At 43.2% G+C, this 16850-nt stretch overlaps 2 protein-coding genes across 2 annotated transcripts; both read right to left on the reverse strand.

Moving 5' to 3' along the window:
- Window positions 1–3054: 3054 nt before the first annotated feature.
- On the reverse strand, window positions 3055–9903 carry LOC101845737 (peflin). Its single transcript, XM_005111803.3, has 5 exons — window positions 9749–9903; window positions 8131–8290; window positions 7070–7228; window positions 6127–6270; window positions 3055–4410 (listed from the first exon to the last, which is right to left on the reverse strand). The coding sequence occupies exons 1-5, from the start codon at window positions 9758–9760 to the stop codon at window positions 4184–4186; spliced, it is 702 nt and encodes a 233-aa protein (XP_005111860.1). The 5' UTR covers window positions 9761–9903; the 3' UTR covers window positions 3055–4183.
- Window positions 9904–11591: 1688 nt separating this feature from the next.
- Window positions 11592–15424, reverse strand: LOC101846851. The gene has a single exon (XM_013090059.1). The coding sequence runs from the start codon at window positions 15287–15289 to the stop codon at window positions 12146–12148; it is 3144 nt and encodes a 1047-aa protein (XP_012945513.1). The 5' UTR covers window positions 15290–15424; the 3' UTR covers window positions 11592–12145.
- Window positions 15425–16850: the final 1426 nt, after the last annotated feature.

The following is a 16850-nucleotide window of genomic DNA, read 5'->3' on the forward strand; positions in this document are numbered from 1 at the left end:
AAGGTAGCAGTTCCCTGTTGTAGATCAGGCACAGTTGTGAGCGTGACATTGATGAATCAGCCCATTTACAAATCTACTGTGAACTAGAACGAGAAATGCCCCCTCTTTTGGGAATGGCCTAAAGACTCTTCAGTCAGTGGCACCACCCCGGGGGAAGGTTGGGAGGGGGGGGGTGTCTTCTGCGTGCGACAGCAATGCGCCTAACTCTTCCACGACAGACGCCGGTGAGCAGTACACGCGCATAGGTCAAATAGATCAATTTTATGAGGTTTTTTTTCTAATCCAGAATGAGATTTTTTTTAAAAACTAGATGTAATTATTGTTATATTTAGTATTTTTTTTAAAAACAACTTTTGGGTGGTAGATTGTTTTTTTTTTTAAAAACAAAAACACAAACAACGAAAAATAAACCCCAACATGAACAGCAAAAACAAAAACAATATGTTAATGGACATATTAATATGTATTCCTAAACGTAAAATAGTTAATGACTCACGATCATAACATGGTCGCTTTAAAGCACAAGGGGGCTATCCTTAAAAAATCAAAAATGCTGTTTGAGAAAACCGAAGTGTTCGGACTCCTCTCCAGGTTCTTTTAAAAGACAAGGAGAATTTTCTCTATAACCAAACAAATATACACACCACTGAGACCAAACTTCCCCTCTAGGTGGGACCATGCCCACTTTTGGTGTAGGTGAAGATTTCTGGAAACCCCCGAAATCTGGGTTAGTCCGCTTGTCCTTCAAAGCGACACTATTAATATGCGCTCTGTGAGGTTCCGTTTTCACTTGGGTAGTCACACCAGAGCACCCGCCAACCACCCACTCTCTAGTGGTTCGACTACCGGGCTTGCAACCCTGAGGTTGTGGGTTCGGGGTTTCGAGCCTCAGGCCCAACGTTGTTTGTGTCCTAGAGAAAGGAACTTTACACGAATTTTCCTCACTTCACAAAGGTGGGGGCGCGATCATATGGCCTTATGCAGTTGCGAGCGCCGTAAAACCCCATACTAAACTAAAACAAAGGTGGGAATGGATACCCGACCATAGACAGCGAAAGATCTTGTCAGTACATGTATGTTAGTGTTTTAGCGCCTATAAATGGCTGCTTACACTGTATACTGTCCAGGAAGATGAGTTTGTTTCAGAATGCTCTCAAGTCTGCTGGGGTGATAGTATAGATTGTAAAGCGCATAGAGCTTGCTGTTGAGAGGGGATTTGCGTTATATAGATGCTATCTATCTATTATTATTATTGCAATTGAAAAAAAACAACAACAACGTTTGAGCTGTAAGTACGTGTATTTTTCTTTAAACAAAAACACAAACAACGAGAAATAAACCCCATAAACGTGAGATTGTGTGTTCGGGGGTTCGAACCCCAGCCCGACGTTGTGTCCTTGGGAAAGGCACTTTACAGACACCAATTTGCCTCACCTTACCCAGGTGAGAATGGGTACCCGGCGAGGTGGTAAATATAGTTTAGCGCCTCGGTACCCGGCCATAGACAGCGAACGATGTTTTCATTATTTTATTTACTTACTCTCTCCCTGTACCTACAGGTATATAAGGCGGAGTTTCCGTGTTTTAGCGCCTATTTTAAAAAAAATGGTAGCTGGCACTGTATGCTTCCATGGAAGTTGAGATTGTGTGTAGGTGTTTATTTGTGTATGAGTGTGTGTGTGTGTGTGTGTGTGTTTATGTGGGGGGGGGGTATTATCGTTGTTGGATGGTTGGGTTCTTTGGATCCTTTTAGGGGGTGGTGGGGGTGGGGGTAGGATTGGGGAGGGGGGGGGGGGTGGTTCTCTCATTTTGTCCTGTTCCGTTTTCTTTCCTGTCCAGGTTACCTTTCTATTGGCCGTCAAGAGGACATCATGTTTTTTCTTGGCACAGGTAAAATTCTCGTGGTCTAGAGGATATGATGTTCACCTCTTATGCAATAGGTCCCGGGTTCGAATCCTGACAGCAAAGGGAAAATTTAGTTCTCTAAAATGTTCTCCTTTCACCTCCTTTCCCTGCTCTCTCATCATGTTCTGTCATCAGCTTTCGTCTCCACTTTCTGCCCCTCCCCCCCCCCTGCCCCCTCCTCTGGGCTCCGAACTCTTTCAGCAGCCTTTCTACTCCTACTCCTTATTGCGGTCCTTCAGCCATACCCCCTGATCTTAGGGTAGGTAAGATCCATAACACCTAGCCTTTTTGGATAAAGGCGAAATATCTCAGATGTCCCCTGTGCAAGTTGTGCATGTTAAAGATCCCTTGGTGGTCCAAAATTGACGAGAGTACACTTCGGCCGCCACCCATGCAAATTTCAAAATTAATTCCTCCCAGAAAATGTAAAATGTGTCCTATGTACTCATGTGACCTTATAATACAGATGATAGCACCATGAAACACTTAACAACAACAACAATAAGATAAAGCGAAAGAAATCAAGGCGCTTATTACGACTGCAAATTATCTGTTCACCATTACATGAGTGAAGAGAAAGAGAGACGGAGAACGAGAGAGAGATATATATATAGAGAGAGACACAGAGACAAAGAAAGAGCGATGTGTATATATATATATATATATATATATATATATATATATATATATATATGTGAGGTGTGCTGACAAAATGAGTTACTTCTCACTGTCCAGGAATGGACATATCGGCCGAAAATCGACACTGTGGTCAGATTTATAGATTTCTTATTGATACCATTTTGTTCAAGTCTACCATGTCTTTTATTCGTCCATACTTACAAACTGTACAAACTTCACCAATAAAGTTGATGTATCAATTTCCGTAAGGCTAAAATCGGAGAAGTAACTCATTTTGTCAGCGCACCTCACATATATATATATATGGAGAGGGAGAGAGATAGGGAGACAGAGAAAGAGAGGGAGAGAGAGAGAGAGAGAGATAGGGAGACAAAAAGGGAGAGAGAAAGAGAGAGAGAGAGAGAGGGAGGGGGGGGGGGAGGGAGAGAGAGAGAGAGAGACAGATCACTACCAAAGCCTTTCGGGTTCTATACACCCATTTACCCAAGGGAATGCACAAAAATTCAGGAGTTCACAAGATTATTTCATCTCATTCTTTAATCTTTAAACACATCTTTATATGCAAAAATTATGAAGGATAATATTATATTTAACACCAATAGGATAAACTGCATTCAACATTTAACTCATCTACCAAACATGGAACATTGAAAATGATAGTCATACAACACGTGATTAAAAAAGGTAGCAAAAAATGAGTAGTGTAAACTCCGTGGAAGTCCCTCGTATATATATGTATATATACATCTATATTATATATAATATGCATAAGTAAACTTTGTGTTGGGCTGGCCGTTTGAGAGTGAAAGAAAGAAAAAAAAAACTGTTGCAAGAAACACAACCAGCTGAAAATGCCAACAATTCTATGACGATGATTAGATTCATGTAATTTGAGAATTAAGATCAAGTTTTTGTTAACGTTAAAGCAAAACGGAACACAAAATGTTAGCTCTTAAGCACACTAAATTGCTCCGAAAACTATCATAGTGATTATAACCAGAATAACAGACTAGTAGTACAAGTCCTGATTTTCAGGAAAAAAAACGAAATTTTAAAATGTGAGCAGGGTCCCTTCAGCTTAGTTAGTTTGAAATTTCTAAAAGGAAAAACTGGTGCACATCAGACTTATTGAAGGCTTTATTAAAGGTGCAATCAACAATTAATAGAATATGAACTATGATACACGTAGTATTATGGCAGACCTGCCATTTCGTAATAGTAGATAATAATAATAATAATATCAAGAAAGGGACAGGACAGACAAAAGCAGACATTTTCAACGAGAAATAACCCCCCCCCCCCACATACCACCTAAAAAAACCCACCACACACCCAGTCATTCCATACATAGATAATATCAGGAAATGGACCCGACAGAAAACAGCAGATTTCCCCCCCCCCTGAAGCAAACAACAGACAATAACACTACAGAGACAGGACACTAGACGGCCACTACCCACGACCAAACAGAATAACAAAGCAAAAAAAGAATAAAGGTGAAGCATTAAGGGACGTATGCGTATAACAAAAAAAGGCAGTTGGCCTCTTACCCCCCTGCCCAACTCATCACAGAACATGACAGCATAAGACAAGAAAGAAAATAAAAAGCCAACGGACTCCCTTCCCGGCAATTATTCTACTAGGGTTTGTACAAAACAGCCATGGTCATGAAATCTTCGTAACCCATCCGCACGCTTCCCGTCATGGCAGTGTCGCGCTGGCGGAACGCGTCCGTCAAGGACTTGAGCATCACGCACGACTGAATGAAGTTGTCCAGGGTCAGCGTGCGACGTCCGTAGTGGTCAAACTTGACCACCACCGTCTGGACAAACTGCGGCGACACATTGTAGCCCATGGTCTGGTAGGCTGGAGGAGGAAAGGAAAAACCCCAAAGAAAAAGTGTCAGTAAAAACGAAGAGCTCTCCTATCTGTGAGGCAAAACGTGGTGAAATCGGGCGCTCGTCAAAATAATGGAATTGAAGAAACAGACGTATATACGTCAGTTTGACCATTTTTTATAAAATTTTTGTTTTTTGGCTAAACATCCTTTATGTCTATTTAAAAACACATTTCTGTGTGGATTCTACTGAAAAAGGTTGATAAAAGGCACAAAAAATGTAAATTTTCAGTTTCCCAGGGTTCTCCAGTTCTGGAATTCATCAAGCTTTGGCAGCCATTTTCTCTCTATTTTTACCTATCAAACGAGGCGACCTCCATCTCCTTCAATCGCAAATATCTCGACTTCTATTGAAGATAGATAGTTAATTCTATCATCAAAAGCAGGACAAATGAACAGGTTTTAAGATAATACCAATAATCCATATGCCCAAAAATTGAAGAGCGCCTGGGTTCCACCACGTCGTGACACATTTGTCAAATTGAGTAGGTACATTATCCACGGATCAAGTAATATATTTGAGGCACCCTGGTGAAATCTAGCGCTCCTCAAAACAACGAAATCAAAGAAACAGGCTTTTTCCCCCCAGTTTGACAATTTTTACCGAATCTTTGTTGTTTTTTTCCAGCAATCGCTGAAAAGCAATTTGATATTGAAGTCGTCATAAAAGAATGTGTCCGAGCCAGTGCCAGGGGATCACTGGCACAGCAGTTCTGAAATTGCCAAAAAGCAATTTGACGTCGAATTCGTCACAAAGGAATGTGCCCGAGCCCCTGCCATCAGCTCACCAGTACAGCAATTCAGAGATAAGGAGTTAAAAGATACAGGAGATAGAGAATTCAACAGTCTGCTCAACAAAATCAACAATTCTTCTTTTTTTTTTCTTCTAATCGAGGCGTTTTTAAGGCCTCAACAACACAAACAACTTAATTAAAATAGACAATTTTTTAGTAACACTTCAACAAGCAATATTCTATTCAGTCTAAAGGACCCGTTCCCTGACTATTGGGCCAGCTGATATTGAATTATTTCATCCCATGCTGAGGCACACACTTAGGGCACAAAAGATGGAAGATATAACATGTACTTAGTGGAGCTCTCAGGTCTGTAAGGTTAAGACCAAGAAATAACAGGAATATATATATATCGTCACACTCATAAGATAAATGTTCTAGTCATTTTTAGCTGTTTTGAGAAAATAAGAAAAAAATCTACTTCTTTCAAACAATCGACTCTGGAAAACGCTTAAAGTTTAGTACACTTAATTGATTTTAATAACCCGATTCTTCTTTTGTCCAAGTGAACTATATTGCCAAGCTGGTTCTGCTCTTTATTTCGGAACCAAAAACTCCATATGGTTAAAAAATGATTGAGGCACTTATCTTATGAGCGAAACTATATATAATTCTATTAGAATTTTTAACTGTGTGTTAGTATTAATAATTGATCCAGCCATAAATGGGGCCCCTGATTTGAATCCAGGTAACCCATTAACACTTTGCCATCAAAGTCTCATATTTAAAAAAATCCTTGCCATCAAAGGCAAAGACATTTGGGGAATATCCACAGAAACAGGGTGGTAAACATTGCCGATCTGCCAGACGTGTCAACAAAGTGTTAAAAATAGGCAAAAACAAAACAAAAACTCCACCCTTCCCCGTGGGGGAAAAAAACCCAGCACTGACCTTGTTGCAACTCGTGACCCTCGATGGAGCCGGACTTGTTGGTGTCGAAGCGGTCAAAGGTCTGCCTCCACTGCTGGATGTAGTGCCACAGCGCCTGGAACTCGTACAGGTCGATGGTGCCGCTGAAGTCTTTGTCAAACATGCCTAGACAGGGGGGGGGGGGGGCAGAGCACAGAATATAAGATAAGATGCGATAAGATAAGATACGATAAGATACGACTTTATTATCCCAGATGGAAATTTTTCTTGGCCGTACAGGACCGTAAAAACACATGCAGGTATAGTATACATAAAAATTTTAAGTATACATTTCTCTCATTAACATTCAACATGAAAAGAGAAGTAAAGCTGACAAAATGTACATTATATTACATCAGATGCATCATTCAGGAATTTAATTACAAGACCTTTATAGTTATATATGTATAAGGTAGAGTTTTGTTATATAAGTATAAGGTAAAGTTTGCCACCAACACTGCTGACATGATTCTTATCAGCACAGCACAAAGCCACGAGCACTTTCTGGGAAACTGAGAATGATTCTGAGTGTTCTAGAGTCTACTAGGGTTATAACAGTTGTAAAGCACATAAGGCATGCTGTAGAGTGTAGATATGCACTACATAAATGCAATTATTAGTATTATTATTTATTATTATTAACACTATCATTATCATAAAAATTAATATTATTCTATTATCATCATTATTACCATTATTATCATTATTTTTATTACTAAATCCAAATTATAATTATTGAAATCATTCTTATTAATATTACTGTTATTATTATTATTACCAATACAATTTAAATATGATCAATTATTCTTGGTATTATTAATAAATATAATTGTTCTTGGTATTATAATTATTATTATTCTTGGTATTATTATTATTGTTGTCGTTATTCTAATTATTACAATTGTCAATATTACAAAGCACTGACCAATCATGAGCCTGCACGTCTCCTGGTTGAACTGCGTCCAGTTGGTGTTGACCAGCGCCCTCTGGAGCTCGTCGGCCGTGATTCTGCCTGAGCGGTCACCGTCCACCGACATAAACCACTGCTGCACCTGGGGGTCAACCGCTGGTTGCTGACCGTACCCTGCCGACAGACCAAACAATGATCATCACACGTTTCAGAAGGAAACGAGCCAAGACTAATTAAATAATGACGCAGACCCGGCAACCAAAAGGGGAACCATCTGAAAAAGCCTGCCAAGTACTCATAGTACTTTATTGGGGATTTATTTGGTTGGGTTTTTCTGGGGATGATTCGCTTTATCTATCGCTGCTCAGAATTTTGTTTCAGCAGGTCATCGTACTGCCAGATTTTCTTTAGTTTGAACCGTATTTTCAGTTTTGAGACATTGCTTAACCCATTCAGTGCTATGGACGAGAATACTTGCGAAACCCGGGCCACGGCCACATATACTATTGACGAGTATTCTCGCATTCTGCCTCGCTATCTTTATAGAAAGAATTACTCTATCCAATCCATACCAAGTTATTTGAACTAATCATGATGCGTTATGGGAAAGGTCAAGGAGACATTTTTTCTGCTCGAACAGCCATTGAGCCCGCTAGTTTTTATAGATTTTCCTGGGAAGACCTAATTTCATGTTGCCATAACAAAACTGCCCATTATATGAGGGGAGTTCACTGTTGGGGTGCTCAGCACTGAATGAGTCAAAGGGAAGGAAATAAACAATTGAGAGACTTAATTTTCATTTCCAGTTTACCGCTGTTTTCAGAGAAACCGTGCTCAGTTTATGTCTAAGCTGATTGCATCGTAGTTACATGTCTTAATCAATGTAAATACAACACATACCTACCTGGTTGGTGGGTGCTCTGGTGTGGTTTGCTCCTTCTGTCTTATCACACATCTATCGTCCTTATCTCCCCTACTCCTTTTTTGTGTTTGTTACGCTCTTGTAACTCTTCAAATCTTTTTTACCTTACTGTGTTGCAACTGCGGTAAAACTCTTACTTTAAACTAAAACCCACCTGGTTGAAACGGTTGTCCTGGGCCAGCGAAGCCAGCAGGGGGTCCTGGGGGTGCACCATAAGGGCCTGCGGGTGCACCATAAGGTCCCGGGGCACCTCCGTAAGGCGGCATGCCCGGGGCACCAGGAGGTGGGGCTCCATACCCAGGCTGTGGCTGTCCCTGGAACAATAAACAGCCCCATTGTCAGTACATTATTCTATCATTTATTGTGAAGCGTGCTCTGCTGACAAAAAGAGAGTTACTTACTTCTCCGATTCAAGTCTTCAGGAAAAAGATACATCACGCTTATAGGTGAAGTTTTTACCATTTTTATAAAAGTATGTGATTTTAATAAAAGATAGGTTATAAAAGTTATACATTATAGTTAAAGGGCATCAATAGAAAATCTACAGATTTGACTATCCTATTGTCAATTTTTAGCCAATATATTGTAGTGGATTACGAGAAGTAACATGTTTTGTCAGTACCCCTCACAATTAGTCAAACTTGCTGTAACGACCACCTGTCCAGGACAATCACCTAGGTAGTCTAGTGTTAAGGCTAGCAGATTCGTAATCGTGAGGTTGCAAGAGTGGGGCTTCGGGCCACGGGCCTGATGTTGTTTTTTCCTTCGGAGAGGCACTTTATTACACAAATTTTCATCACTCCACCCAGGTAGGAATGGGTAACTGGTCATACACTGTGAAAGATCTTGTCAGTATCATAAGTTAGGGTATTTTTGCACCTAAATGGCAGCTTGCACTGAATGCCTCCCAGGAAGTAGAGACTGTTTCAGAATGCTATCAGGCCTGCTGGGGTAATAATATCGATTGTAATTTATTGTAAAGCCTGTTCTTTAGGCCTGCAAAGCATTATAATGAGAATCACAAAATCTGTTGAATGCAAGGAAATTCTCTGGAAGGTGGTATAAAAGAAGTCCTATCCTTCGTAGTAAAAGTTTTTAAGAGGAAGAAAACTAGCCTACTGAGAAAAAAAAAAAGGTATTTATGCTACTCATCCTATATGACTGAATATTATAGACTAAGCAATATCCTCCTTCCCCCATAAAACAGACAAAAATAGAAGCATGCTTAAACATCCTGGTCATATTTTATTTTCGGGAGGAGTTCCGCAGAGGGAAGGCACTTAGAGTTTACCATGACAAGGTCCACTGAGCAAACTATAGCCTACAAAGAGGTAGGGTTAGGGTATATCCCACTCAAAATATCCACTCTTTTGTGTGTTGGTAGGCCGGCCCTCTGCAGAACTCCTTCCATAATATTCTCTATTCATTAGAAAATAAGTTAAATGAAAATGACTCTCACATTTCCATGATGACCCACATTTCCCACGGCCCATGGACACCAAAGCCCATAGTCTGGCATAGATCTGGTTGTGTGAACTAAATTAGCAATTGACACAAAAACTTGTCAACTAATTCTTGTGAAGATGGAATCACTTCAATTAATTAAAGCTTTAACTACACACACAACTAGACTAGATTCTTTCTAGAACACACAGCACAGCAGGAAGCAGAAGGGAGGCAGCAGACCAGTCAAAAGTCAGAAAAGACGAGTCATCTCTCTCTCTTCTCTCAATTAGATTAAATGTTTAATTTATGATGTTTAAAATACTCACATAATATGCCATGATGTTATTTTTTGGAGCAGCAACCTTGGAATTACAAAAACCAGGTACAGCGACAAAAAGAAGAGATGATCAAACTTATTTATTAGAGATGATCAACAGCTTTCACGGTCTTGTTGCGAAATACGGAAGTTCTTCAACAGGATTCTTTATAAGAGTTATATCCCCTATCATTTACCTTTTTGGATTCGGCTTTTAATTTGCAATAGTGATCATAATTAATTAATTAATTTAGGCTAGAATAAGTTTAGTGCGGGGTGGAAGGGGGGGGGGGGGGGTTATATATTTAATATTTTTGTTATTTATTTATTAAGCTTAAATAAGGGTGTATTTAAGGAATGTTACGATTTTTAAACAAAGAACACAGTACGAATTAAAATGTTCAAAGGAGGAAATAATGACAATAACAAGAATATTAATAAAATTGTTATCATAATGTAATGCTCTGCCAGTGAAATGTTATGTTTTCTCAATTAATAGTAGCTGGTGTGTGATAGAACATACAATTTTAATGAGTTGGGCGCGCCATTTGCTCAGTTGGCGTCATACTGCACTATTGCACGGATTGCTTTTGTCCGAATCCCAAACGGCGCATTCTCAATTTGGATTGTTTTAGGGAGTTTTAAAGGCTCCCAACTTACTTGGCTCGGCTCTGAGGAAGATAAAATTAAATATGTTAAAACCGGCCATCTCATCGAATAAATAACCGTATCGTGTTGAAAGGGGTGCCCAACCTATAGGGCCTGGAGTAGATTATTCTTAACAGCTTCCTGTGGGAAGCGAAGGGTATCTTTTTCAGCGGCAAATCCGTTTTAAGATCTAACACCTAGCCTTCTTGGATAAGGGCAAAGCATCGTGGAGGTCTCGTATGCAAGTTGTGCACGTTACTGATCCCTTGGTGGCCCAAAATCGATAAAAGCAGGCTTCGGCCGACACTCGGGCAAAATTCAAAATTTCCTACAAACTGAAAATTTGTTAATGTGTCCCGTGCGCTCATATTAATGTATGAGCTTATTATGCAGTTGCGAGCGCCGTAAAATACTTACCAAAAAAAATAAAAAATAAAATGATAGTACAAAAAAATACATGTAATTAAAATCACGTTTTCTTTCGGGCACAAGGCGAAAGCCTGCTCCGTCACAAGGCTTCTTTTGCTTTAGGCCTTTTGTCTTAGTAAGCCCTTTACGGCACTTGCAGCACGACAATTAGGTCATAAAACGCTGAAGATTAAGTTAAAGGTGTTTCAAGGGAGCAGCAAAATAAACCCCCCCTAAAAATAAAGAAAAGAGAAAAGGATGATACACATTTGATAGAAAAGAAGGGGCAAAGACCCCTATTTCCTCCCCGGGGCGCTGCTACTGACCGAAGTGTCTTAAGGCTGTTCCCAAAGGGGGGACATTAACTTCTTCTTATGCACAGTAGAATTGTAAATGGGCTGATTTATAATGTCATGCTCATAGCTAGCAGTTTCTGAACTGCCACGGGGACGTTGCTTTTTCTTTCCTAATCCTTACTACCGTCATTTTCCTCTTCTTCTTGTGTATGTTTGTCACACTCGCTCTTGTGACCCTCTATTTCCGAGGTGCCTTGATAGTCGAAGCAGACTTTGTGCTGTTGAAGCTAGAGAGGTGAGCAGGGTGAGCCTGATTCCCTGTTGACATCTACCCCTTGGCGCTCATATGATCTTATGCTGTTGCAAGCGCCTTAAAGACTCTACTAAAACTAAGAAGAAAATAATGAAGGAGCAAACCACACCAGAGCTCTCATCAACCACTCACCACAATGAGAATTCTGTAGGCTATAGGTCTACACGGTCACTAGACAACATTGTGCTGTTCATTTCTTTCAATTGGTTATCGATTTATTAATTAATTAATAACAGTGGTCCCCGCATGAGAGCACTCCGCAAAGGAACTCGGCCCGTCTAAGAGCCCGACCCGAGGTCAATTTATGCATGGAAAGAAAATTAATATCGAGCCTCTCGATCTCTCTGTTGGGACATTGTATTCCTGTTAGCCTGGTATGTTCTTGTGAGGCAGGGATAAAGCCTTCTTCTAAATCATCTACATTTGGTAAATTGTGTCTATGGGGCCATAAGAGCACACACAAACAGTACAATTTTAAAGACGCTAAATAGAACAGCTTTAACGGAGAGAACCAATTAATAGCTTTATTAAAGACAATTGAAAAGATTTATTTAAGAAAAACAAATCACATTTACTAGCTACCCGATAATGCACAAAGTCTCTAGCACAGTGACAGAGCACCCCTTTAATAGCTCAAGAACTAAATCAGCACAAGGACTCTCATCTCAAAGAATCCTTATAAATCTAAGCCTCTACTTGCACCTTGCCTCCCGCCTCGTTATTCACACAGCAGTACGAGAAATTAGTAGTTGGTGAGTTCAGTCGTGGACACAGTTGAGCTTTTGCCTCTCGGTTCAGACTCAGATTTTTGCCTCTCTTTTGGACCTGTCCCCTCTTTGTTTTTCCGGTTTGAACAGAATCGAGCAGACAATTTCCGGATCACGGGTTTGCGCATGACGAAGCATGCGATGACGTAGAGGCCCTGCGAGCCACTGAGCAAGATGTGCGGTGTCCACAAGAAGGTGGTGTTGACGAGAACGGCGGGGACGTAGAGCAGCCAGCTCACTCCCAGCAGCACGCTCAGACTCACACACAGCCACATCCGGGAGCGGTTCCTCCTGCACGCGCTTCTGCTAGCTCGCTGGAACTGGGCGCTTCTCCTGATGGCTCTCACGATGACCAGTGCGCACGAGAGGGAGGCGGAGAGAAGGAGGAGGGCGGGGAGACAGAAGGTCACCAGTAGCGAGGTCAGGTTGCCGAGCCAGCAGCGGTCGTGGGCGCCATAACCCAGAGACACGAGTCTCGTGCTGTCTAAGGCCACACACAGGCCAGTGAAGATAGCGGGCCCGCCCCAGCACACGAGACTGTACCTAGTGAAAGCCTTGACTCCACGACACACCCCCATGTGGCCCCGACTCTGGGCGGTCAGAACATAGGCCAGGTCACCGGACATGGCCGTCAACCAGGCGAAGGTGGAGAGCCAGCTGGCGTGGAGTAGGGCAGCGTGTAGGACACAGGCCAGACCTCGGGGGAAGCCCGCCAAAAGGAACAGCAGCTGACCCGTCATCAGGCTGCCAGAGAAGGACATGAGGATCTTCCCAGGGGTGTTGCGTAACTCTGGAAGGACGCCGTAGACTACAAGGACAACGGCTAGACAGACCAGGGACAGAGTGAGGGAGATCCAGGTGGCCAGAAGTTCTGCCTGGGACTCTGGGAGCCACACGAGCGTCACAACACGTGACTTGACCGTTGCGTCATAGGTGACGTTGTAGTGAGAGCACACGACAGCGCCGTCGTCAGTTAGAATGTATGAATGTCTGTCGTAGACGAGAAAGTCCCCAGCCTCCATGTCCCTGTCCAGGAAAGCGCGGACTTGTTCGGATGACGCATTGTGGATCAGTTCAAGAGACGCGGAGGCCTGGTCTAGAACGTTCTGAACTTCCTCTTGGTTTCTCGTCACTATCAGCACGCTGTTGATCAGAACCAAATCCGTTTGGTTGTAAAGTAAATACTTCTCACAAGACAGCTTCTCGTTAACAGGGTTTCTCAGGCAAATTCCAACTTTCACTGTGGCCTGTTTGCGAGAGAGGAGACTGATAATTTGGCTTTGGTTTACAGACAAACGAAACGCCACTGTGTTCAGGGATATATTATTATGCTCGTCAGATACGTGGACAACATACGTCCCGTTTCTTAGAGATAAAACCTTTTCTATGAATTCCACAGAGGTGCCAACAGGACAGTTAATTTTATCTCGAGACCAAACGTTAAACACGTCGAAATTCTTTACGACAAAATTGTGGTCTTTAGCATACGTCTTGAAAGTTTTCAACATGTCCGCCAAAGAGCCCAGAAAGTGTTGGAATGCGTCACTTCCGTCCAGTTTCACTTCTAGACGTAGACATGTCCCATTTGCACAGGGACGAGTGCATGACGTCACACCTCCATCACAATGGGGTGTGCGGTCACTCGCAGTCGATCTTGACGTCTTTTTATTCCCAGGTGTTGGAACAGAATTGAGTCTGGAAGCGCCATTAGAGTCAGGGTGTGTTGTCCGGAATTCTTTCGCTCCGGACATCGAAGGTGTTATATTCTTCTTTGACCCTCTCATGCTGTTACCACCGGTTCCCCAGACGTCAACGGTTGGAGTGAACAAGTCTGTCACGTAATTTGTCAGCTTGTCCGTCTGTTTGTCTGTTTGCCCCCTGACGTCTGAAGTACCGATGACACCCGAGTTCCTCGCCCCTGGGTCCGGAAATAACAACTCTCTCTTCCAGCAGCTCTGTTCATCGCACGAAAACAGCTCAGCTGCTGTAACCGACGCGTTCCACTTCTCAGCAAAAGTGAGGTCAAGACTTGTGGTCAGCTCATCTCCCAGTCTGACCGTATCGCCCTCCAGGTCCTCAGTGCCGGACCTCAGACTGACCCACGTGTAGGTGAGGAAGGCGCGGTCAAGCAGGCAGGCCATGCTGCAGTGGGATATTCCAGACAGATGGGGAAGGCTGTACTTACTGCCGCCAATCTCATTTGCTGACCGGTCCAAGGATATTGATTCAGACACACAATTAGACAGACACTCTCGCTGTTCAGGTTGGTCTATGTCCATAAAGGCGCAGCTAGATATGGTCTCGCCCAGACAGTTCTTTATCTCTTCTGCGATATGAGAAAAAGAGATTTGTAAGACCACAGAGGAGCTGCTGAAGTTGATGTCTTGTAGTATGTCGTGTTTTTCGCCGTCGTTGGTCGCGTTCTGCATGGGGCATGCCGACGTCACAGGGTGGTCACTGCCCGGTTCTGTCCCATGACGACATCTCTCGTGTTGTAACTCCTCTTTTCCTGGATACCACGTGACGACACAGTGGTCGTACAGCGGGACAAACACGTGACCTTCTGGACATGTTCGAGTCTCCGGGATCAGAAGAGTTTCATTGATCCTCAGCATGTGAGAACCAGATCGAAAGTCCATCAGCACTCGAAAACTGAGCATATTAGGTAGCTGAATAGTCGGTGGCACTTCACTTTGTATCATTTCAACATGTATATTGATTATTCCAGCATATGAGTGCTCGGGCGGAAGACAGTCACATACCGGCTTGTCACACTTCACTAGATCTCCATCAAACAAACTGAATATTGTTGGCGTTCTGCTTGGCTGATCCGAGGATAGAGAGACATACTTTCGGAAAAACAGAGAAGAGTTCTCAACTGAACCAGCAAAGCAATGTGGGTTTTTAAGCCTTACCATTTGGTCGTTCGCATTTATGGTAAAAGCATAGAGGTACCTTTCACACAAATTGGCATCAATTGTTACATTTCTGAATGGAGTCTCCTTGTGCCCCAAGCTTGTTTCATTTGAAGAATTTCTCATTTTAGAATCTTGAAGACTTGTTGACAAGTCCTGTTTGATCGGGCTGTTTTGATCCCCTTCAATGCCATTCAAAGACATGTTGCACCTCTCCGGTCCAGTATTTCTTAACTTTTCATGCTGGTGTTGTCGACTGCCAGAGGTGTAATCATTCTTAAGTGAGCTCTCAACAACTTCTCCCTCCCCAAAAGAGCAGTCACTTCCCTGTTCTCTTCCTCCTCCTCTTCCTCCTCCTCCTCCTACTTCTCCTCCTCCTCCTCCTCCTCCTCGGCCCTCCCCTTCCTGGGATGTGCCTGTCGTCCTCACGTCGTCAAACGACAGATCTCCGTACGGGGGCACACAGGTTCTCACAAGCTGTTTAGAATTTGGCCAAACCGTTGTGGTACAGTTTGAGTTGGCGAATGTGTTCTGGAGATTCCTCAGCGACCACGGTACGTGCCCCACGTCTGCGCAAGAGAGCGTCGCGTTCCACTGGTCAACATCCTCAGGGCTGACTCCATTACAAATGGCGCAGAAGACGTTGTAAAAGTGGGCAGTCCGCAGGTCTTTGTGAGAGACATGAATGGCGTCCAGTAGATGTTTGTTCTGAGATCTGCCCAGGCTCTCACAACGACCCACAATGTCTGATCTGGTCAGTCCCAGTAACATGTTGACCACTTGACCATCTGTCTCACGGACACTGATGTCCTTCAGGATCTCCAAAAACCTGGTCACCAGAATGCTCTTGTGACTACACTTGGTCACCATCTGGTAAGACGGTATTGTGGGACGCGACGAGGGGACACAGGAGGTCACTTCTTTCCACATGTACCACAACTCAAAGTCCAGGGCCTGGGAATAGGCAGAGAGAGGCTCCAGAGAAGCTTCCAGAAGTCTGACGGGGGAGGTGAAAATGCTGAGACGTAAGCACAAGAAGTAAAAGTCGTAGCAACAGTCGCCGTAGATCCAACACATGAGGTCACAGGAGCAGGGGAATTCGCCCTCGTTCTCCACGTCATCGCGGCCAGTGGCCCTGTGCTCACCACACTGTCCATTACAACTTCCGTAAGACGGACAGTCAGGAGCGGGGAGGCGAGGCGGACAGGTAATCGGTTTTACGCCTTGTCCACGCCCAGATAGGATCTGTCCAGGTACAGGCACAGGTGTAAAAGGGCCTGCTGATACGCCAATCTCATGAGGCCAAACGTGATCCTGTATCGTTGACGAATTATGCACTGGAATTTTAGAGTTAGGACGTTGGGAGCGAGGATTTAGCCCTAGCCCTAAGCTTTGTTCAGGAACTTTTAATGGATGTGGAGTGTGGACGCTGGATCTAAACCCCAACTCTTCAGTTGGAGTCGTGTGTAAGGGTAACGTGCTTACCGTTCTATCACCTTTGTTACTAGAACTGATTGGTGTCAGCAGAGGATGGGTAACCTGGCTCGAGTATGGTAAAACAGACCGGGACGTCACATCCGGTTTTCCCAAGGGGAAGAAACTCTCCTTGATGTCCTCGCTGGGACGTTGATCTCTCCCTGAAGATGCCGCTGGCACGTCTGTCTGGGGTGAATCTTGTACTGCTAGGACTGCCATCCAAGCAACATCTAAGTTTATGAAAAGAAAGGGAATTTGGGTGGGTTGGGGGCGGGGGATAAGGGATTGG

The sequence above is a fragment of the Aplysia californica genome, unplaced genomic scaffold (genome assembly GCF_000002075.1).
Source record: "Aplysia californica isolate F4 #8 unplaced genomic scaffold, AplCal3.0 scaffold01128, whole genome shotgun sequence".
Classification (NCBI taxonomy): Eukaryota; Metazoa; Mollusca; class Gastropoda; order Aplysiida; family Aplysiidae; genus Aplysia; species Aplysia californica.